Below are 22,989 nucleotides of genomic sequence, written 5' to 3'. Positions count from 1 at the left end.
TAAATTCTGGCTCTGCCCCTTAAGTCCTGTGGACTAATGTTGCTACGTTTCTCCAGGGCGTGATGAGGATTAGCTAAGGTCACATATGTGAAGTGCTTAGCAGTGTGCCTGTTACATAGCAAGTGCTCGATAAATGTTTTAATTAATAAATTTTTTTAAGACTATCGCAGTCCAGTTTGAGAGGCCCTATGATAGAGGTAAACCGTGGGTGGCATAGAAGCCCAGAAAAGGGGGTACCTGACCCAGCCTCGAGAAACCAGAGAAGGTTTCTTGGAGGAACAGTGCCTGGACTGAGCTGTGCAAGAAGAATAAGAGTTGGCAGGGTGAAGACGCAGGGTAAAGGCCCAGAAGTAAGGGGAGATGCACCCTTTCACCCTTTCAAGCAAGGCCTTGATCCTTGCCCCTCCACAGAAGGCTGTCACCTGGCTCTGTCCTCTAGAACATCCCAGGAGGGTAAAGGCTGGCAGGAGAAGCCTGGTTGCTTGAGGCTCCAAGAAGAAAAGTGTCAGCTGGGTGCTGTGGCTCAAGCCTGTAATCCTAGCACTTTGGGAAGCCGAGGCGGGTGGATTGCCTGAGCTCAGGAGTTCGAGACCAGCCTGGGCAATACAGTGAAACCCCGTCTCTATTAAAATACAAAAAAAAAAAAAATAGCCGGGCATGGTAGTGGGCACCTGTAGTCCCAGCTACTCGGGAGGCTGAGGCAGGAGAATTGCTTGAACCCAGGAGGTGGAGGTTGCAGTGAAAGCCAAGGTCGTGCCACTGCGCTACAGCCTGGGTGACAGAGCAAGACTCTCCAAAAAAAAAAGTGTCACCGACTGTGATTTTCTTCTTTATGTGTCATAAATTGTAGTTGGAAGTCAGATATTTCATGTAGGACAGTGGGGACTGAGGTCCGTAGTATTTAGTTTGGAAATGCGCACACCCCTTCTTTTGCCTTGGTTTTAGAGGGTGGGTCTAGTTAGGAGCTGAGCCCGTTTGAATTATGGTGATGATAGGATTATCCTCAGCGTCCGGTAGGCTTCAGCTCTCTCCAGCATTACCTCGTGCTAGTTTTCTCCGCTTCAGGTCTTCCTTTGCACCCGTTCCTCAGAGGCAGTCTCCCGCTGCTCTCGCCCTCCCCCAGCAGTAGACTGCCATTATTTGTCACCCTACATGATGGCAGTGTTTCTCTCCTGTCCTGGGTCATCCTTAGTCTAGGTAGGTGCTGTGTCTGTGGTCTTGAGAGCAGGACTTTTTCGGTGACCCTGGCTCCACCCCCAGCACTAGGGGACCTCTGATCTGGGCCTAAGTCACTTTCCTCCCAACATCCCCAGAGATAGAGTGTTTTCCCCCTGTTTCTCCGTGTATACGGTTTGTTCTGTAAGAAAGTTAGGGGGAAAGAACACAAGAGGGGCTTAATGCCTCTCTCACTTTTGTCCCCAGCATGCATCAGGAGAGTGCTGTCTCCAGTCTTATCTGCCCCCAGTTTTCTCCATGAGCACCTAGTGAAGGCCACAGAGAAGTGAACAGGTGCAGCTACTCCAGAGTTTCTGCACTCACAGTAGTTCACAGCTGGTCTTTAACAGTGCATTGAAAATGTTAGCTGAGTTCTTTTTTTTTTTTTTTGAGACGGAGTCTTGCTCTGTCGCCCAGGCTGGAGTGCAGTGGCGCAATCTCGGCTCACTGCAAGCTCCGCCTCCCGGGTTCACGCCATTCTCCTGCCTCAGCCTCTCCGAGTAGCTGGGACTACAGGCGCCCGCCACCACGCCCGGCTAATTTTTGTATTTTTAGTAGAGACGGGGTTTCACCGTGGTCTCGATCTCCTGACCTCGTGATCCGCCCGCCTCGGCCTCCCAAAGTGCTGGGATTAGAAGCGTGAGCCACCGTGCCCGGCCTAGCTGAGTTCTTACTGGCTTGTGTGACACATGCAGCCCTGCATTCAGCACGGAAGTGCTCAGGCCTTGTCTCCTCGGAGGCGCCTGTCTTGTTGTAGCATTCAGGCTAGCCGGTTGTCCAGCAGCCTCAGCACTGATGGGTTCCAGAAAGGCTATATTTGTGTATATTATCTTCTTTCTACTTTCTCCATCCTAAGCAGAAGCTGAAACTTTAACAATTTGTACTCTTGTTCTACTTTAGTCTTCACAGAATTTTATCCTAATGCGATATATTATTAGTAGTACACAATTTATAATAATGTATTTTATTATTAATCTATAATTGTTTAAGACAGCATAGATAGATGTATTCCAGATTTTTTATATATTATCATGCTTTGGTATCTGTGGGGGCTTGGTTCCAGGATACTAAAATCCACAGATGCTCAAATCTCTTATATAAAATGATGTATTATTTGCATCTAACCTGCACACATCCTCCCACACTTCAGTAATCTCTAGATTACTTATAATACCCAATACGATGCAAATGCTATGTAAATAGCTCTTCTACTGGGTTTTTTTGTTTGTTGGGTTTTTTTTGTTTTTTTTTTTTTTTGAGATGGAGTCTCCACTGTTTAGCCCAGGCTGGAGTGCAAAGGTGTGATCTCAGCTCACTGCAACCTCTGCCTCCCGGGTTCAAGCGATGCTCCTGCCCCAGCCTCCCAAGTAGCTGGAACTACAGGCATGAGCCACCATGCCCAGCTAATTTTTTGTATTTTTAGTAGAGATGGGGTTTCACCGTGTTGGCCAGGCTGGTCTCAAACTCCTGACCTCAGGTGATCGCCCACCTCAGCCTCCCAAAGTGCTGGGATTACAGGCATGAGCCAACACGTCCGGCCTATACTGTTTTGTTTTTTTTTTAATTTAATTTTATTTTATTTTTGAGATAGAGTCTCCCTCTGTCACCTAGGCTGGAATACAGTGGCACAATCTCGGCTCACTGCAACCTCTGCCTCCCTGATTCAAGAGATTCTCCTGCCTTAGCCTCCTGAGTAGCTGGGACTACAGGCATCTGCCACCACGCCTGGCTAATTTTTGTATTTTTAGTAGAAACGAGGTTTCACCATGTTGGCCAGGCTGGTCTCAAACTCCTGACCTCAAGTGATCCGCCCACCTCGGCCTCCCAAAGTGCTGAGATTACAGACGTGAGCCACCACACCTGGCCTGTTTTTCAATTTTATTATTTATTATTTTTAATAATGTATATTCAATCCACAATTGGTTGAATCCATGGATGCAGAACCCACAGACATGGGGAGACAACTGTGCTTATTAAATATAAAAAGAAAATGTAATTGGAAATATATCTCTTTATTAGCAAGTTGCTGGGTTATGGTACCTTGTTTGAAGGAGGCTTTGTTATACTGATATTTCTAATCATCCCTTCATTTGGAGTCTCAGTAGTTTTCCACCCCAGGGTGATAGACCATGAAAGATTTAGGATGTACAAGAACAGGCCTTTGTTTTATAAAGTGGAAGGGAAGGTGGGAGAGGAGAACCTGTATGTTACCTTACTGTCCATGCTGTCTCAGACAGGTGGATTTTAGTGAAGGTGCATTGGAAGTGGTGGACCTGGAACTTTATTTCATTAAAAGTGGCTGCACCCTTGACCCCTGGGGAGATCTTCATGCAAACTTAGTGCATGTAGAGTTTGAAGACCACTCAATCCCATCTTTCCCTAAGTGTCCTTTCTATCCCATCATCCAGCTGCGCTGCTTGCAAGTTCTGAATATAGAGCACAGGGCCAAGCTTTGGTCCAGGTTTTAGTTAAAGGACCAATGTGGGCCAGGTGTGGTGGCTCATGCCTGTAATGCCAGCAGTTTGGGAGGCCAAGGTGGGAGGATTGCTTGAGCCCAAGAGTTCCAGACCAGCCTGGGCAACATGGTGAGATTCCATCTCTACAAAAAATAGAAAAATTAAAAACAAAATTACTCCAGCCCACATCCATAGTAAAAATAAAAATAAACAAAAATTCAAAAATTAGCCTGTAGCCCCAGCTATTTGGGAGGCTGAGGTGGGAGGATCACTTGAGCCTGGGAGGCGGAGCTTGCAGTAAGCTGAGATCGTGCCACTGCACTCCAGCCTGGGCAACAGAGCAAGACCCTGTCTCAAAAAAAAAAAAAAAGAACCAATGTGAGACTGCCAAGGAGCCTGCACGGCAAAGCCAGGTAGGGCCTGGAGATGGCTGTGTCCTGGGAGCACACAGTGGGAGTGTGGCTGTGCCAGCACTGAGGCGTTTCTCTAGCCTGTGGGGTAAACTGCATGGATCAGGTGGTGAGGAAAAGACTCAGGTGTTCCCTCAGTGGTTTCTAAAAAAATATTTTTACCAGGAAAATAAATGGCTTTCTCTTTTCTGCTTAGATCATCATGCTCAGGAACGACATTTACCGCTGCCGAGCGTCAGGCATCTTTCTTCGCTTGGAGGGCGGTGGCTTGATTGCCGGCAACAACATTTACCACAATGCAGAGGCTGGTGTAGACATCCGGAAAAAGTCCAACCCACTCATACTGGTACTTTGTGTTCGTTCCCTATTCAGGGTGACGCTTGGTTTTCAGAAACCATTTGTGAGGATATTTAAATCCACGTTGCCCTCTTATATTTACGTGCTTCCTGTTTGCAGGTGGCTCCTGCTCTGTCCTCTGTGTGTCCTTGTGACTCTGTGTCTCTCTCTGTGTATTAGCAGTGACTTTAGACAAGTCATTTTCTGGTCATCTCCCCGTTAATAAGGAGGAGGACCAGAAAGATAGGGAAACCTCACAGAGCCCTCAGCCCTCATATGCTGTTGTTGGCTTTGAGTTTGATAAGGATAAAGAGAGTGATGTCTGCCCTGATGACACTTGGATCCAAAAACAAACAAAAACAACAGCAGCGAACCCCACCAAGTTAGTTTATTCATTTGTGTAAAAGGACATTTCGGATATTTAGTTCTGAAGATTGTTTCGTGGTTATTGTGAGGGCATATTGAGTTTGATTTTCTACCAGTGTGAAAATCACTTAAAATGCTAGAGTATGTGGCCAGTGACACGAGAGACCAGCTCCTTTTCTGCTCTGGCTCTTCCTGAGAAGCAGGTTTGGGGTTTGGGGGTTTTTTGTTTTGTTTTTACACAGATTTATGGGGTATGGGAGAAATTTTGTTACATGTATACTGAGAGACAGATTTCCCAGAAGTTGGGAAATGTAACAGACTTTTTATGGGCTTGAAAAAATAATAGCCACCATTAATGCATAATGCTTATTATATGCCAGATACTTTTTAAAGCACTTTGTAGATATTTACTTATCATTTAATGCTTAACAGAACTCTGTGAAGAATTATTATTATCCCTATTTTATAGTAAAGATATAGAGCACAAAGAGGCAGAGGATCCTGCCCAAAGTCCTACACCTAGTGACGGAGCTGGGATTTGAATCCAGGCAGTCTGACTCACGAGTAATGCTGAACCCATCATATCTTGACTGCCCATAAAGATACAGAGAGAAGGCTGGGTACAGTGGCTCATGCCTGTAATCTCAGCACTTTGGGAGGCCAAGGCAGGAAGATCACTTGAGTCCAGGAGTTTAAGACCAGCCTGGGCAACACAGCAAGACCCTGTCTCTACAAAAAATTGTAAAAATAAGCTGGGCATGGTAGCTCACACCTGTCGTCCCAAATACTTGAGAGGCGGAGGTGGGAGGTGGGAGGATCGCTTGAGGCTGGGAGGTCATGGCTGCCATAACTATGACATGGTCGTGAGCCATGATTGTGCCACTGCACTCTAGCCTGGGCAACAGAGCGAGACCCTGTCTCAAAAAAAGAAAAAGAAAATACACACAGCTAGCCAGTGTCTCCTGCCAACCCCTTCCCCTCACTGTGTTTCTGCCATGCAGCTGGTGGTTGATGCATGGCCTTGGCTTAGGAAATTATTGCCCCTCTGGCTAGAGAGATGAGGGGTTTGCCCTTCTGAGGACAGAGGGACAGCAGGTGGAGGGGGAAGGGAGTGGTACATTTTAGTCCTGGCGTTGTGAAAGGGTGTAGGGATGGAAACGCCGCTGCATACTCCTTTTGGAGCTCTTCGGCCCTGTGCGGGACTTCTCCTAGGCAGTGGTTACCCTGATGAGCCTGCCGAATCCTTCAGGAAAAATCTGGAAAGAGTAAGAATAAGGAGAGTTTGCACACGGAACACTTTAAAGCCAACTAGAACTTTATTTCTGCGAAATTATTTTGGAAGAGATACAGCTAACTTCCCAATTTACAAAGTATAGAATTGGACTTCAGCTGTAAATTAACAATTAGAGTGAGATAATTTTATTATTATTCTAATCTAAAAATATTAAGTCACTGTGCAAAAGCAACTAACTGGAATGGGAAAGAGAAAAACTAGATTTCAGATCTGGCTCTTCCACAAATGTACTGTATAATCCTGGGCCTGTTTTCCCATTCGCACAAAGAGATATTAGAAATGAATATCTTGCCGGGTGTGGTGGCTCACACCTGTAATCCCAGCACTTTGGGAGGCCAAGATGGGAGGATCACTGGAGGCCAGGAGTTCAAGACCAGCCTGGGCAACGAAGCAAAACCCTGTCTCTACCAAAAAAAAAAAAAAAAAAAAAAAAAGATACCTCTTGGCATCCTATAGCTCATACACCTTCTAAGACCTTATGCCCCATGGGACAGCTTGGACCCCCAGTGTCTGCATCTTCCGCTGGCCCTCCCTAAATGAGAAAGGACTAGAAGTCAAACGACTCTGACCCCTCTCTGGATGTGGCCCCTTTAGGACTGCAGTTAGCCAACATTTGGTTGCACTGGGGTGCTGCCTTTCCCCAAGAGATGGCCTCCCTGGACCCTAGAAGTTGTGGCCTGCCCAAATGGTTATGTGTTTAGGGGACTTATTGGAGGCTCTGAAACTTTCAGTAGCCTGCCTTGCAGGCGAAGACCAAGAGCCCTCCTAAGAGGCTGGGCAGCGAAGACTCCAATCTTCATAGTCTTCCTTACAAGTTTGGATGTGTGTACTGGTGCAGGAAAGGCAGGGCGGCAGCATGACCTGTTCCCTTTGTCATGGGCTAGGGATCTTACAGTGATGTCATTTTCTCCACTGTGTTCATCCCACTGTGGAGGTGTGGGCGGCAGTTGGGCACTCTGCTTCTCGCTGACATGTCTGATCTGGCTTCTGTGGTGTCTCATTTTCACTTGCAGTGTAACCAGATCCACCATGGCCTTCGCTCTGGCATTGTCGTCCTTGGCAATGGGAAAGGCATCATCCGGAACAATCAAATCTTTTCCAATAAGGAGGCTGGCATTTACATCCTGTACCACGGAAACCCTGTTGTGAGGTGTGTGCTGCTGTTTCCCTCCTTCATCTTTGTTAACCTCCTCCCTGTCTCTCCTCCATTTGAAAACACTCTTTATGGAAACAACTGTACAGATGCAAGCAGAGAAGAGACTTCACTCATCATCCCACCCCAGTAACACAGCTGCTTTTGTGTTTATGTGCCCTTCCAGTTAATTCTGTGTAGCTGTTCTATTCGGCAGTCACTACTGAGCACTTCCAACTTGGGCAGGCTCTGCTCCCTGGAAGCTTACTCTAGCCTGGAGAAATGGGCTCAGAAGTACCCCAAGGCAGGGATGGAACAGAGATTTTAGTTCACCTAACAGTTTCAGTTAGTTGCTAGTGGTGACTGGGGGTGCTGTGTGAACATCCTGGTGCTGCACCTGGCCTCAGCACGAAAGCATGCTGTGGTCAGGGACTGATGTAAGTGATAGGTGGGAGGCAGCAGTGGCAGTCCTGGGACCCTGTCTGCCATCCCAGCTCTAGTATGGGGCAGACTGTGATAAATGCTGTCAGAGTGGTACCAGAAGGAGAGACTCATTCTGACTAGGAGGATGTGGGAAGGCCTCATTTAGGAGGTAGCATCAGAGTCAGACTTTGGAATATGGTTAAGACTTAGACGCGTGGAGATGGGGGTAGGGAGGGGTCAGTGGATGTTCCTAGTAACGGGAACAGCATGAGCAAAGGCAGCAGGGCATAGCAGATTCAGGGGTTAGCAAACCGTTCACGGTGGCTTGAGAAAAAATCTGACATGGTGTGACACTGCTATAGAATATTTTAAATTGGGATGGTCCCAGAATATCTTGGGCCCTGTGGTCACTGCAGCATGACCCTTGATGTCCTTGTGGCAGACCATCTGTGCCACACAGCAGAGTGAAAAGGAATGATGGAAAGAAAGGCTTGGGCCAGATGAGGAAGGCCTTATGTAGACCAAGCTGAGGCGGGGGAGCCTATTCTGTCTACGCAGCGGGGACTCATTAAAGGCTCTGAGCAGAAGACTCGCACAGTTATGTCTGTGCTTTAGGAGAATAGCTGGCATTAATGGGCAGCAAGTATATTCAGAGCGCTTTCCCCCCTGCATTATTCCATAGGTACTTTGTCTCCACGTTGTTGCATGCATGGCCTTTACATTCATCACTTTGGAAAGTTTCACCGTATTCCAGTATTTTGATATGCCATAATTTTTGAACCAGACCTAATTGCTGGTTCAAAAATTTTGGAATATAATCCTATTTTTCAGTGTTACAGACAGCTTACTAAAAACAATTAGTGGTCATAGAGCTCTTTCTCCCTTCTTCTGCATTATTGCCTGAACAGGACAGTGTGTATTTGTATGTGTGTGTGCTGTTCATTGAACACACATTCCAGCCACTCTATATAAGGGGGCAGTGATAGACAACATGTACAAGAACAGTCCCTGCCCCGTGGAGTTGACAGTCTTATGCTGGAGATGGACACACACTCACACAGCCATGATGGAAGACTCACTAAAATGAGCACTTTACTAGGCATTCATGCAGACTGACCAAGGAACTCAGCCGTGATCTCAGCTGAGCATGTCAGGGAGTTGACATTCGAGTTGTGCTTGAAAGATAAATAGGATTTTATGGCCAGGGAAAAGGCATTCTGGGCCAGAGGCAGTGAAATTCAGGGTATGTCTGAGAAAATGGTGAGAAATGTGGTGTGTTCGGACACGAGATACCAGAGGGATGGTGCAAACGCAGGTTGCTGCTGGACGGCAGAGGACCTTGAATGAATGCCAAGCATCGTAGACAGAATAATGGCCCCAAGGATGTCCATGTCTTAGTCCGTGAACCCTGTGCATATGTTGCCTTACAAGGCAAGAGGAACTTTGCAGATTTGATTGAGTGAAGGACTTCGGAGAAAGATGAAGGAGGTTATTTTGGATGATACAGGTGGGCCCAGTGTAACCACAGGCCCTTATGAGAAGGAAGCAGGGGAATCAGATTAAGAGAGCAGGGGCCGGGCACGGTGGCTCATGCCTATAATCCCAACACTTTGGGAGGCCGAGGCGGGCAGATCACTTGAGGTCAGGAGTTCGAGATCAGCCTGGCCAACACGGTGAAACCCCATCTCTACTAAAAATACAAAAAATAGCCAGGTGTGGTGGCAGGTGCCTGTAATCCCAGCTATTCGGGAGGCTGAGGCAGGAGAATCGCTTGAACCCGGGAGGCGAATGTTGCAGTGAGCCGAGATCGTGCCACTGCACTCCAGCCTGGGTGACAAGAGCGAGACTCCATTTCAAAAAATAAGTAAATAAATAAATAAATAAATAAATAAAATATAAAAAAGAAAATAAATAAGAGAGCAGGAGATGTGAGGACAGAAGCAGAGGTCAGAGTGATGAGGCCACAGCCCCAAGAAGTGCAGGCAGCCTCTAGGAGCTGGAAAGGATGAGGAATGGATTCTCCCCTGGAGCCTCCAGATAGAACACAGGTCTGCTGACACTTTCATTTTAGCCCCGTGAAACCCATTTTCAACTTCTGACCTCCTAAACTGAAAGATAGAAATTTGTATTGTTTTAAGCCACCAAGTTTGTGGTAATTTGTCATAGTAACAATAGGAAGCTAATACACCAAGCTGAAAAGTCTGGGCTTTACCTTGGGGATGCTGGGAAACCATGAAAGAGTTTTGGGTGAGGAATATCATAATTAGACCAGTGTCTGGTTTTTAAAACATAGTCATCTTGAGAGAATACGTTGTGCTTTTTTCCTTTGTTTCTTTGCAATGAGAGATAAGAGTCTGGAGCAGGATACAGAATGAAGTTGAAGATCCCTGAAATGGCCTGGATGAGACAAACCATAGCATATATTTTTGCCACAGAAAGTTATATAACCTATTATGTTTCTCTTTTTTCCTTGGATGCAAAGAAGCAGAGGACTCAAACTGTGCTCATCTGCAGTTAATATTCCATCCTGGGCTCTTGGTACACTGGTCTGTCCCCTTCTAAATGTTTTCTCATCCCTCCTGTATCTTTATTCTGCTTGCCCCGTGTACACACACACATGTTTCTCCAGGTGGCCACGGATCCTTTCTGGAGGTGAGATTTGTAGTAAAAATATGCCAGGGCTCAGTTACTCACGCCGGTAGTCCCAGCTACTTGGGAGGCTGAGGTGGGAGGATCACTTGAGTGCAAGAGGTTGAGGCTAGCCTGAGCAACAGAGCGAGAACCCATGTCTCAAACAAAAAAATTGTAAACATTTTCTGATTCAAACATTTGATGGTTGGATAAAATATATATAAGGCCAGGCGCGGTGGCTCATGCCTGTAATCCCAGCACTTTAGGAGGCTGAGGCAGATGGGTCACTTGAGGCCAGGAGTTCGAGACCAGCCTGGGCAACATAGCAAAACCCCGTCTCTACAAAAAATACAAAAAATTAGCTGGATGTGGTGGTGCACACGTGTAATCCAGGCTGAGGCATGAACATTGCTTGAACCCAGGAGGTGGAGGTTGCAGTGAGCTGAGATTGTGCCACTGTGCTCCAGCATGGGCAACAGAGCAAGACCTCAAAAAAAAAATGTATATATATATATATATATATATATATATATATGCATGGGTATATATGTAGATGACAGTCCAGTGAGGCTACAGTGAACTGGATATCATTGTGCGTGTACAGCATAGTTGGGGGTTTAGTTTTTGGTCAAGCTGTCCCAGTGACAAACATTTCTATATGCCTGGCTTATAAAAGGACTTTAGGAAATGCTTTTATGCCCCTGTGGACTTGAGCCATAGGGAGGCTCAAGTGATCCTCCACCCCAGCCTCCCAAGAAGCTGGGACTACAGGTGCACACCACCACACCTGCTAATTTTTTTTGTATTTTTTGTAGAGACAGGGTTTCCACGAAAGAAGGCAGTCTCCTGGAAGCATGACATTGATGCCCTGGGCTCACCCCTTTGTGTTCTCCTTCCACTTTAGCGGGAACCACATCTTCAAGGGCCGTGCTGCCGGCATAGCAGTGAATGAGAACGGCAAAGGCCTCATCACAGGTACGGATGGGAACTGCCTGGCACCTGGCAGCCAGGCCAAAGTCCCCTGGCGTCACCCCCCAGCTTCAGGACCTCACACTGCTCCTTTACCCCCACAGACTATGGCCTCTTTCTCTGACTGGTGGGCTGGATCTCAGGGACGCCAGCTGCATGGTGGCTGTGCTTCTTACAGGAGGGCCTAACACAGAGTGGGTGTCTGCTCCTTCCAGGCCCAGAGCCAACAGGCCCTCACCAGGTGGCTCACAGAACAGTTTCAGAAGCACTGATGCCCAACCACCTGTCCGAATCCCTCCTCTTGGTCTTTGTACGGACCTCTGCCTGCTCTGGAAACCTCCGTCCGGCTAACCCCTGCTTATCCTTTAGGTCTTAGCTTAACTGTCACTTCCTCAGGGAAGCCTTCCCTGACTTCCCCATTGTACACAGATACACTATACCCAGGATGCCTCCTCTCTAGGGCCTTTGACTTAATTTCTTAGTGGTTTGTGGTGTCCATCTCCTCTTTTATAAAGCGGTAAATTCCACAAGACGAGGGTCAAGTCTGTCTGGTACATCAATGTAGCCTCAGCACAGAGCAGAGCCAGGCCTGGGATATGAAAGGGATTCCGCAAATACTGGCCCAGGGAATCCCCCTGACTGAACTTATCAGACATGGATTGATCACGCGTTGTATACAGGCCGTGTTCCAGGAGCTGCAGGTACAGCAGTGAACGAGGCTGTCAGCCACTGACATTTTAGGAGAGGAAGCGAATAAATAAATAAAAGCCTACATATATAAGCAAAAAACATCCTATCTGAGGGTGACAAGTGCTCTATGGATAATTAAGGCAAAAGAGGGACTGGGTGGGCATTTGGGATTGTGTGGTCAGGGCAGCCCTCTGAGAAGGTGACAAGGAAACCAGACCCTGAGTGGGAGTGGCTGGAGGAGCTGGGAAAGAACTTTCCGTGTAGGGCTGCCTATGAGAACAGACCTGGCATGGCCGAGTGGACATCGCTTGTGGGACTGAAGTGTGGTGTGCAAGGGGCCTGCAGTGGGGGCATGGAGACAGGAAGAGGCCAGTCACACAGAGACTCCTGAGCCATTGCAGCCATTGCGCCTCAGTCCCAGGAGGCTGCGTCTTCCCTGCCAGTGTTGGAGCAGCAGTGTCATGGACTACCCTTCTGACCTGTGACTCTTTCACCTACCCCAGAGAGATGGTGGCTCCCAGGAGGAGGAGGGGATGGGTGTGGTCAGAGTTCAGAGCTGAGGCTGAGAAGGACAGGCAAGGCTAGCGCCTTCTCGCAGGCTTGTGGGTAAATGGCCACATTCTGCCTCTGAGGACTCTAAAGCCAGTTTATTCTTTTTTTTTTTTTTTGAAACGGAGTTTCATTCACTCTTGTTGCCCAGGCTGGAGTGCAATGGCACGATCTCAGCTCACTGCAACCTCCGCCTCCCAGGTTCAAGTTATTCTCCTGCCTCAGGCTCCCGAGTAGCTGGGATTACAGGCATGTGCCACCACGCCCAATTTTGTATTTTTAGTAGAGATGGGGTTTCTCCATGTTGGTCAGGCTGGTCGCGAACTCCCGACCTCAGGTGATCCGCCCGCCTCAGCCTCCCAAAGTGCTGGGGTTACAGGCATGAGCCACCGCACCTGGCCTATTCTTTGTTTTGTTTCCTTTTTGTTTGTTTGGTTGGTTTTTTGGACACCAGTGTCACTCACCAAAGCTAGTTTATTCTTTTTTTTTGAGGCAGGGTCTCAGTCTGTCATCCAGGCCAGAGTGCAGTGGTGCGGTCATAGCCCACTGCAGCCCTGACCTCCAGGGTTCAAGTGATCCTCCCACCCAGCCTCCCAAGAAGCTGGGACTATAGGTGCATACCACCACACTTGGCTAATTTTTTTTGTATTTTTTTGTGGAGACAGGGTTTCACCATTTTGCCCAGGATGATCTGGAACTCCTGGGCTCAAGTGATCTACCCGCCTTGGCCTCCCAAAGTACTGGGATTACAGGCATGAGCCACCGTGCCTGGCCAAAACTAGTTCATTTTTAATCATCAGTCCTCAAGACCATTGGGTATAGTAGGTGCCGGGGAGATAGGAGTGCACAAGATAGACACAAGCCTTGCCCTTGGGGAAAGGAGTCAGCAGATAAGTCCCTGAAACATCAGGCAGCAGACAAGATTTACAGTGCTAATTGCTGGCAGGGTAAGGCCAGGGCCTCCTGGTCTGGAGTAGCCTTGATCAAAACTGTCCAAGTCCTATTTGCCAGCACTGGAGCTGGCCCTTGGGTACTGACCTTCTTTTTTGCTTCTCTCCATAGAAAATGTCATCCGTGAGAATCAGTGGGGAGGTGTGGATATCCGCCGTGGAGGGATCCCTGTTCTCAGGAGTAACCTCATCTGCTTTGGCTATTCAGATGGTGTGGTTGTGGGAGACGAAGGCAAAGGCCTCATAGAAGGAAATACCATCTACGGTGAGGAGCTTGTTCCCAACCCAGCCGGGGAGGCAGGAAGCCCAGGTTCCATCTCTAGCTTGTGGGTCCTGAGAAGGTCACTGCCTTTCCCTGTGCCTCAAAGACCTCATCTGAACAGGCACCCTCAGGCCACAGTCACCCAGGCCCTCTCAGAACAAAGAGCCTCTTATAAATCACGTTGTAGTCCAGACTGACCCCGAGGTGTTAGCAAAGCCAAAGGCGTTATCCCCTTTTAAAATAGCAAAAGATAGGAGTTGTATCATGTCTTAAGGACAGGACCATTTCAGCCCTGGCTCATGTGCATCTAACTCCTCTTATCCTTTCTTTTGATCCAGAGAACTGAAAATATAATGGGAAAACAAGATAATCACAGGAAGAAAACTCTTCTCACTCACGCAGTGACTTTGGGCAGAGCCTTAATCTGTCTGGACTCTAGCTCTAATAATACAGTGATAATAGTAAAGATGACTCAGGCCCACCTCTCTACTCGGCCCTTTCTATGCACGATCACATTTAATCCTCATGACTGCCTTCTGAAGGAGGCACAGTTACTAACCCCATTTGAAAGATGAGAAAACTGAGGGACAGAGAGAGGTCTGGTAACCTGCTCAGGGTCTCACAGCTGGGAAGTGGTAGGGCTGGGATTCCAACTGAGGCTGCCTCCTATGCAGGGAGGGATTGGTGCCCCCTTGGCACTGTCACTGTGGGCTCATGTGCTTCTGATGTGGACATGTGGCCCTGACAGTCCTCAAAGCACTTTCACACTGTGTGGAATGAGCCGAGCTTGTGAGGTTCACCTGATCCTGATGACCTCTCTCGTGTGAAGGTGAAGTCTGCGGCTGGAGCCATCAAGTGGCTTGTCCGAGGTCATTAGCAAGTCAGGGACTCTCTCCCAGGCCAGTGGCTTTTGCTTCCCCTCTCAGGGAGACTCAGGTGCCACTTCACCTGAGCTCAGTGTCGGTGACCAGCTCCTCTCACTGTCCCAGCTAACAAGGGCTGTGGTGTGTGGATGATGTCGTCCAGCCTCCCCCATGTCACCAGCAACCACGTCAGCTACAATGGCCTGTATGGAGTGGCAGTATTTAGCCAGAAGGATGGCTCCGGCGAGTTACCTCGAGGCCACAGGGCTCAAGAGAACTTCAGCGAGGATGGGGACGCCATCCTCTGGGAGACGGAGCTGGAGAAAGAGGACGACCCACTGCGCCGGCCCATCACCATAGCTCTTGTCGAGTCTAACAGTATTAATCACAATGGAGGTGAGTGCACCCCCTCCGCCCCTGCTCAAGAGCCTTCCATGGCTCCCCACTGTCTTTTTTTTTCCTCCAATTTAAAACTTTTAATTTAATTTAAATTTAAAAGTAAACTTTAATGTCAAAGATGCAAACCTGAGGAGGGCAGAAAGATCACACACAAGGTTGCCACTTCACACTTGGAGGGTTGCACAGCGGCCAGGCAGAGGTGCTCCTCACTTCCCAGACAGTGTGGGGGCCAGGCAGAGGTGCTCCTCACTTCCCAGACAGTGTGGGGGCCAGGCAGAGGCGCTCCTCACTTCCCAGACAGTGTGGGGGCCAGGGAGAGGCGCTCCTCACTTCCCAGACAGTGGGGCGGCCGGGCAGAGGTGCTCCTTATTTTTGAGACGGTGCGGCCGCCAGGCAGGGCCTTCTGCAGACTGATCCCAACTTGCCCTCAGGCCTCATCAGCCACTTCTTCAGCCTGATCCCCAATCCCCCTGTATTACTCATTAAACTTGAATCCATTCTTTCCTGCTTCCTAACCTGCTGACCTCACTCATGCCGTTTCTCCCATCCACATGTCCCAAACTAACTTGAACTTCAAAACCTGCTGTGAATATCCCCCTTCATTCCTTCCTCCTTTGAACTGGGCCCTCCCCATCCCCACTGGCACTTATTATGAGGCCTCACGGCTGTATTTATTTCTGTGGCTGTTTCATCAACACTGAGGCCATGAACTTGAAACAAAGAACTGAAGCCCACCCAGCTCAGTGCGCCTGTCCCTGCAGTACCAAATCCCACCTCTGGCACACACACTTTTAATCAACTCTGGGATACATTTCTCACAATTTAACATCTCTCATATATCATGGTTTAATTGGCAGTGAGTTTTCCTTCTTAGAGAGACAGAAAATAAAAGTGTTTTAAATCCATGTTATCCTAAACTTGATGAAAAATGGAAGCCAGGTGCCAGGGATCAAGCCTGTAATCCCAGGACTTTAGGAGGCCAAGACGGGGGGTGGGGGGGGTATTGCTTGAGGCCAGGTGTTCAAGACCCACCTGGGCAACATAACAAGACTTGGTTTCTACAAAAAAAAAGGGAGAAGAAAAAGAAAAATTAGCTGGATCTGGTGGCATGTGCCTGTGGTCCCAGCTACTCAGGAGGCGGGAGGATCGCTTGAGCCCAGGAGTTCAAGGCTGCAGTGAGGTGTGATTGTACCACTGTACTCTAGGTGCTCAGAGCTCAGAAGCAAGACCCTGTCTTAAAAAAAAAAAATCAAACTCACTATGGGGTGGGGGTTGGAGGGTAGGATGGATGGGTGGGTCGGGAAATGGAGGAAGTCTTATTAAGAACAGATTCCTGGGCTAGATGCAATGGCTCACACCTGTAACCCTAACACTTTGAGAGGCCAAGGCAGGAGAATCGCTTGAGTTTAGGAGTTCAAGACCAGCCTAGGCAACATAGAGAGACCTCAATCTCTACTGAGAAAAAAATTTTTTTTCAGATTAGCTGGGCATGGTGGTACATGCCTGTAGTTCCAACTACTAGGGAGGCTGAAGTAGGAGGATGCTTGAGCTCAGGACTCAGAGTTTGAGGTTGCAGTGAGCTATGATGGTGCCACTGCACTACTGCCTGGGCAATAGAGCAAGACCCTGTCTCTAAAACAAAATTAAATTAAAAAAGATTCCTGGGCCTGGTAAGCACTTGCTTCTGGTAGTGGTAGAGGACAGGGAGATGGATAACCAGCAGCCCCAACCCACTTATTCGGAAAATGAGTTCTGTCCCCTCCCAGGTCAGAGTTTCCTCCATGTGGCCATGCTGTCTGTCTGGTACGACAGGCAAAGCCACCTACGTTCACAAATACTTATTTTTGTTGTTCTCAACCAAGCCAGGAGAAGCAACAGGCTGGTGCCACCAAGAGATTTGAGCTTGCAGGCTCATGGCTCCAGACACTGCTGCAGGGCCCCAGTCATCGTCCTGCACACAACCTCCCCCAGCACTGCCCCAACCCTTGTTGCTGCTGTGGTGGGCAGAGGGACCTACCGCAGAGCCCTCCCCTCCTCGCCCCCAGCTCTGGCTGCCCTGCTTTCTTTTCCTGACAAGCCGTGGGGCTCTAATCCTGCTGACTTGGGGCTTTTCTCCTCATGTACCTAGTGTCTCTAAGTACACACAACCCCAAGCGTCGGTTTTCCTTTCCTAAATTTCAAACACATTTTTGACACATATTACTCGCTTAGTAAGTTTTTGTACTCCAAAATTACAGAATTTACATTAAGAAGAAAATTTCCGGCCCGGCATGGTGGCTGACGCCTGTAATCCCAGCACTTTGGGAGGCTGAGGTGGGTGGATCACGAGGTCAGGAGATCAAGACCATCCTGGCTAACACAGTGAAACCCCGTCTCTACTAAAAATACAAAAAAAAAATGCCAGGCGTGGTGGCGGGCACCTGTAGTCCCAACTACTTGGGAGGCTGAGGCAGGAGAATGGTGGAACCTGGGAGGCAGAGCTTGCAGTGAGCCGAGATGGCCCCACTGCACTCCAGCCTGGGCGACACAGCGAGACTCTGTCTCAAAAAAAAAAAAAGAAAATTTCCCCAAACAGTAGGGAGGCAGATTCCAGCTTAGTGTAGGAAGGAGGGCAAAGCAAAACCCTCTAACGAGTAGATCTGACTGTCCAGAGGGGGAGTGAGCAGCCTTGAGGCGGTAGTGAGCACCCCGTCAGGGAGGTGTAAGTGGCAGTAGGATGGCGGTGGTGCAGGAGGCATTCAAGCACACGGTGGGATCTCAGGCCAGAGGAGCCTTCTCACATCATGTTTCTCTGGCTACACTGAATAAGGACTTCATGCAGAAGAACCAGAGTTTTGTTGATGCACCTGGATTTCCTCCTCCTGTTTCATCAGCTTGGAAGATACAAACTCGAGGGTTGTTTCTGAGTGTTGGTACCTCTTCTTCTCCACTCCCTTCTCTTGGAGTGCACAATTCAGGGAAGGTTTTTCCTGACTGGTGGTGTCAGGGCTGACCCTGGGACCCCCTGTGCTTTCCAACCCCTCCACCCATAGCCTCAGGACTCTATGTCCAGAGCAGCGAGGCACTGCATGTCATCACCAATGTGATCCACGCGAATGGGGACAGAGGCATTACTGTGGCCCAGAGCAGCCAGCCCACCCGAGTGGCCGACAACAGCATCTCCTGCAACCGGCAAAGTGGGGTCAAGGTTGAGGCCCAGTGCAGAGTGGAGCTCCGGGGCAATGGCATCTATGACAACAGAGGCCACGGCATTATCACCAAGGGTGACAGCACCGTCGTCATTGAAAACGATATCATTGGCAACCGGGGCAGCGGGCTGCAGCTGCTGCCCAGGTCCGACACTAAAGTGAGTATGTCTGCATGTGTGTGAAGTGTGATGCCCACACAGGGCACAACCCTGGGACAGTCCTCGTGGCCTCTGCTGAGAACAGAACCGTAATCACTCAGCACTGCAAGGGACAGTATCCCTCCTGCCAGGACTCAGCCTGGGAAATGTGGGTGGGACTTCCCACAGGAGGGAACTGAGTCCTGAAGGATGAACAAGGGCTCACCAGCAGGAAGCCAGGGATGGGGTGTCACCTCCTTGTCATGGTGTTGGGAGCCTCCTGAGGTATCTTCATGATCTCCAGGTCAAGGTCAGGACTATTTCAGCTGTCTTTCCTTAACAGAATAATCATGCACAGTGCCTGGTGTACAGTAGCTGCTTAATGAGGAGAGAGATCCTGCCTTGGGGCCTTTGCATACACTCTCCCCTGTAGACCCCTCATACCCCCGCCCCCCTGCCCCCCTTGCGCTGCAGTCCTGCTGCTTAGCTGTGTCTTTGTTCAGGAAGAGTCCCTGAGCCCCCCACCCCAGGATGTTTGAGGTACCCCTTGTCTGGTGCTTTTGCCCACATCTGCCTCACAGAGCACTCTCCACAGGGCTTGGTCCTCACAGAGCACTCTCCACAGGGCTTGGTCCTCACAGAGCACTCTCCACAGGGGTTGGTATCTCTTCCTTTGCCTATCTGTCTCCCCACCGGACTGAGCTCCGAGCACCTTTCTATGCAGAGCCCTGTTTCATTGTGGAGCCAAACAGATCTTGTTCCTGCCCTTACGGAATTATCCCAAAGGCTCTATTTTTATTTTTAGTTCAACAGTTTTTGAGATACAGGTGGCTTTTGGTTATATGGATAAGTTCTTTAGTGGTGAATTCTGAGATTTTGGTGCCCCTGTCACTCAAGCAGTGTACACTGTACCCAATATATAGTCTTTTATCCCTCACCCTGCTCCCACCCTTCCCCCCGAGTCACGAAAGTCCATTATATCATCCTTATGCCTTTTCATCCTCATAGCATAGCTCCCACTTATAAGTAGTGAGCAAGTAAAGACATAGAATATTTGGTTTTCCATTCCTGAGTTACTTCTCTTAGAATAATGGCCTCCAAGTCCATCCAAGTTGCTGCAAAGGCTGTTATTTCATTCTGTTTTATGGCTGAGTAGTATTCTGTGGTATATATATACCACAAGAGTTTCTCTCTTGTTGCCCAGGCTGGAGTGCAATGGCATGATCTCAGCTCATTGCAACCTCCACCTCCCGGGTTCAAGCCATTCTCCTGCCAGCCTCCCAAGTAGCTGGGATTATAGGCATGTGCCGCCATGCCCAGCTAATTTTGTTATTTTTAGTAGAGACACCATGTTGGTCAGGCTGGTCTCAAACTCCTGACCTCAGATGATCCACCCGCCTCAGCCTCCCAAAGTGCTGGGATTACAGGTGTGAGCCACTGCACCCAGCCTTTACCACATTTCTTTATCCACTCTTTGGCTGATGGGCAGTTAGGTTGGTTGCATATTTTTGCAATTGTAAATTGTCCTGCTATCAATATGCGTGTGCATATGACTTTTTTTCCTTTAGGTAGACATCCAGTAGTGGGATTGCTGGGTCGCCTAAAGCCTCTTTACAGTTCTGCAGCTTCATGGGTTAGTGACTTTAGGCAAAGAGTAAAGAATGCTGGGGCTTTGCCTCTGAGCACTGCGGGAGCAGAGGAAGGGAGAGAGGGACACACTTTTGTCTCAGTTGGGTTGCCAGTGGCCCTGACTTCTGACGCTACCTCCCCTCTCTGCTAGGCCTCTGTATATTGTTTCTCCTTCCTGCAACAGCTCTCCCTGTTCTGCATCTGATAAATGCCTACAACTTACCTATCACCTCTTCCAGGAAGCCTTCCCTGGCTCCCCCAGCTGTTCTTGGTGCCCTTCTTTGAGATTATAGGCTCTTCACTGACCTGCCCAGCGTGTTCCTGCCTCTCGGTTTTAGAACTGATAATTCACTTGCCCAGCTCTCCCACTCAGTCTGTGAATCCCTGAGGTGTGACAATCTCTGGCTGCCTCTCCCAGGTAATAAAGAACCGGATCCACTCGTTCCGGGCCTACGGCATCGCAGTGCGGGGCCGTGCCAAGGCCCTGGTGCAGGAAAACATCATCTTCCAGGGCAAAACCAGTAAGACCATCTTTCAGCAGATCTCAAACAACCGAGAATGCGTCATGCAAAACAACAAGTTCCTGGTCTTCAAGAAAAAGTGAGTGCTTGAGGTTGCCTGAACCAGTCCTCTAGAGCCACAGTAAGCTCCCTGAAGAAGCCAGGCCCACACCCAGGGATTGTGGCTGCCCGGGCTCCCTGCAACCCTGCCAGCTGTCAACTCCAGTCAGAAAAAGGCCTGTGCCTGGCTGTATGTCAGGCCCGGGCTGATGACTCCCCAGGAGGGAACAAGCTTTTTAAGAGTCAGGGGTACGTGGTTTCAAATCTCAGCTCTGCGGGTTACTGGCTGTGTGACCTTGCGCAACTTACTCACATCTTTGAGCCTCAGTAAAATCCATTTAATAAGATCACACAACCTGGCTGAATCTGAGGGGTTGTAAAAATGTTAGTTGATGCTGCTGCTGTCCTTTAGTCACCCTGCCTCAGTGTATCACAATTGCCGCTACCCATCTTCCTCAAACCTCTCTGTCCTTTCACGTTCCCCATTTCAGCGACATCACCATCCACTCAGTGTTCTGACAACAAAACTTCTGCTCCCTTTTTCTCCCTAATCCGAAGATGTCCAGTCAGTCACCAGGTCTTGTTGATTCTGCTTCTGAAATGTTCCCTTTTCCGGCACCTCCTCTTCCCCAACTGCCGCCATCCTAATTCAGGTCTCAGCACCTCTCACCCTGACCTGTACCGCCTGTGTTACTGCGATGCATAGCTGTTCCAGTTGCTTCTGCTTGGGCTGTGTTCTGATTGGTCCGTGCTTTTGCTTTCCCATTCTGGTTGTAAAATCATACTGATATTTGCTGTAGTTGGTATCACTCCTGCACCGCCAATGTCACCTGTCCCCCTGCAGCAGCCTCCTGTCAAGTCTCCCTGCCTGTGGCCACCCCCTGCTCCACTCTGGAGGTTGTCCCATGTATCCCGCCAAGTTAATCTTTCTAAGGAGAGCTCTGGTCACATCACATCCATGGTTAAAAACCTCTCATGGATCTTCATGTTCTGTAGTAAGGATCTCCATACTTTTTGTATTATACACACTCTTGGGAAAAAATATTCTTTGAAGAAACCCCCTGATGTAGGTATACCTATTTATTTATTTAGAGACCAAGTCTTGCTGTGTTGCCAGGCTGCAGTGCAGTGGTGCGATCTCAGCTCACTGCAACCTCTTCCTCCCAGGTTCAAGCGATCCTCCTGCCTCAGCCTCCTGAGCAGCTGGGATTACAGGCACCCGCCACCACTCCCAGCTGATTTTTGTGTTTTTAGTAGAGACGGGGTTTTGCCATGTTGGCCAGGCTGGTCTCGAACTCCTGACCTCAGGTGATCCACCCGCCTTGGCCTCCCAAAGTACTGAGATTACAGGTGTGAGCCACCACACCTCACCGGTATACCTATTCATAACTTAATGTGTGTATTCTAGCAGTATATTATTTACATTATAAACTATCCCCAAAATAGAAAATTTTAAGTATAAAGTTTAAAAAAACTGAAATTCTAGTATTTTCTTCCCACATCCCAGCAGATTATATTGTGGACTCCCTGGGATCCACCTCCTCCTCCCCTTTGGAGACCCCAGGGTACAGGATACAGCCCAGACTTTGCCAATGCCAGCTCTGGTATTGTCCGCTGTCTACCCTGAGGTCCTAATTGTCTTTTCCAGCCTTTCATTTCATCACTCCTTTTCAGTAGTGCTCCCCTGCTGCCAAACTCAAATACATACAGTCCTCCCAACATAGCTTAGGCCTTTTTACTCACATGCTAGTAGCCAACCTCTGATTCCCTCCACACCTTTCCAGTCCTTTCATTGTAACATCATTATCATAAAAATACATATAAGACAATGTGTTGCCTTAAGCAAATGGAAACTTAGTGTGTAAAGTTGGTTCCTTGTAACTCAAGCATCAGAAAACTCTGACCACAGCTTCACTATCATTTTATTTTCCCTGGCCCTCCATGCTCTCTACAAGAGTTTGGGTGACTGGAAACCAACCAACTTCTATCCCCCATAGATTTGCATTTTCCCAAATGTCATATAAAAGAAATCGTGGCTGGGTGCAGTGGCTCATGCCTGTAATCCTAGCACTTTGGGAGGCCGAGGTGGGTGGATCACCTGAGGTCGGGATTTCAAGACCAGCCTGGCCAACACGGTGAAACCCCATCTCTACTAAAAAAAATACAAAAATTAGCTGGGCGTCATGGTATGCAACTGTAGTCCCAGCCACTCGGGAGGCTAAGCCAGGAGGATCACTTGAACCTGGGAGGAAGAGGTTGCAGTGAACCCAGATCGCACTACTGCACTCCAGCCTGGGTGACAGAGCAAGACTCCGTCTCGGGGAAAAAAAAAAAATTAAAAAATTAAAAACAAAAACCCCAGAAATCCTGCAGTCTGTAGTCTTTTGAGTCTGGCTTCTTTCACTTAGCCTAACATGCTTGGAGATTCATTCATGGTGTTGCATGTAAGGCATTCATTCCTTTTGGTTGCTGAGTAGTCTTCCCCTGTATGGGTGCACCGCACAGTTTATTCACTCATCAGCAGAAGGGT

At 48.7% G+C, this 22,989-nt stretch overlaps 1 protein-coding gene across 4 annotated transcripts in view; it reads left to right on the top strand.

Moving 5' to 3' along the window:
- Nucleotides 1-22,989, top strand: part of FBXO10 (F-box protein 10) — a 78,922-nt gene that overhangs the window by 53,438 nt on the left and 2,495 nt on the right. For all 4 annotated transcript variants that reach the window (XM_058444949.1, XM_032164184.2, XM_058444950.1 and 1 more), the window contains 7 exons: nt 4,278-4,427; nt 7,091-7,227; nt 11,168-11,238; nt 13,534-13,686; nt 14,673-14,942; nt 17,978-18,291; nt 20,318-20,499. In XM_058444949.1, coding sequence (XP_058300932.1) covers nt 4,278-4,427; nt 7,091-7,227; nt 11,168-11,238; nt 13,534-13,686; nt 14,673-14,942; nt 17,978-18,291; nt 20,318-20,499 — 1,277 coding nt within the window. The remainder of the gene's footprint in view (nt 1-4,277; nt 4,428-7,090; nt 7,228-11,167; nt 11,239-13,533; nt 13,687-14,672; nt 14,943-17,977; nt 18,292-20,317; nt 20,500-22,989) is intronic.

The sequence above is a fragment of the Hylobates moloch genome, unplaced genomic scaffold (assembly GCF_009828535.3).
Source record: "Hylobates moloch isolate HMO894 unplaced genomic scaffold, HMol_V3 SCAFFOLD_10, whole genome shotgun sequence".
Lineage (NCBI taxonomy): Eukaryota > Metazoa > Chordata > Mammalia > Primates > Hylobatidae > Hylobates > Hylobates moloch.
This window is presented reverse-complemented; position numbering and strand designations above follow the sequence as displayed.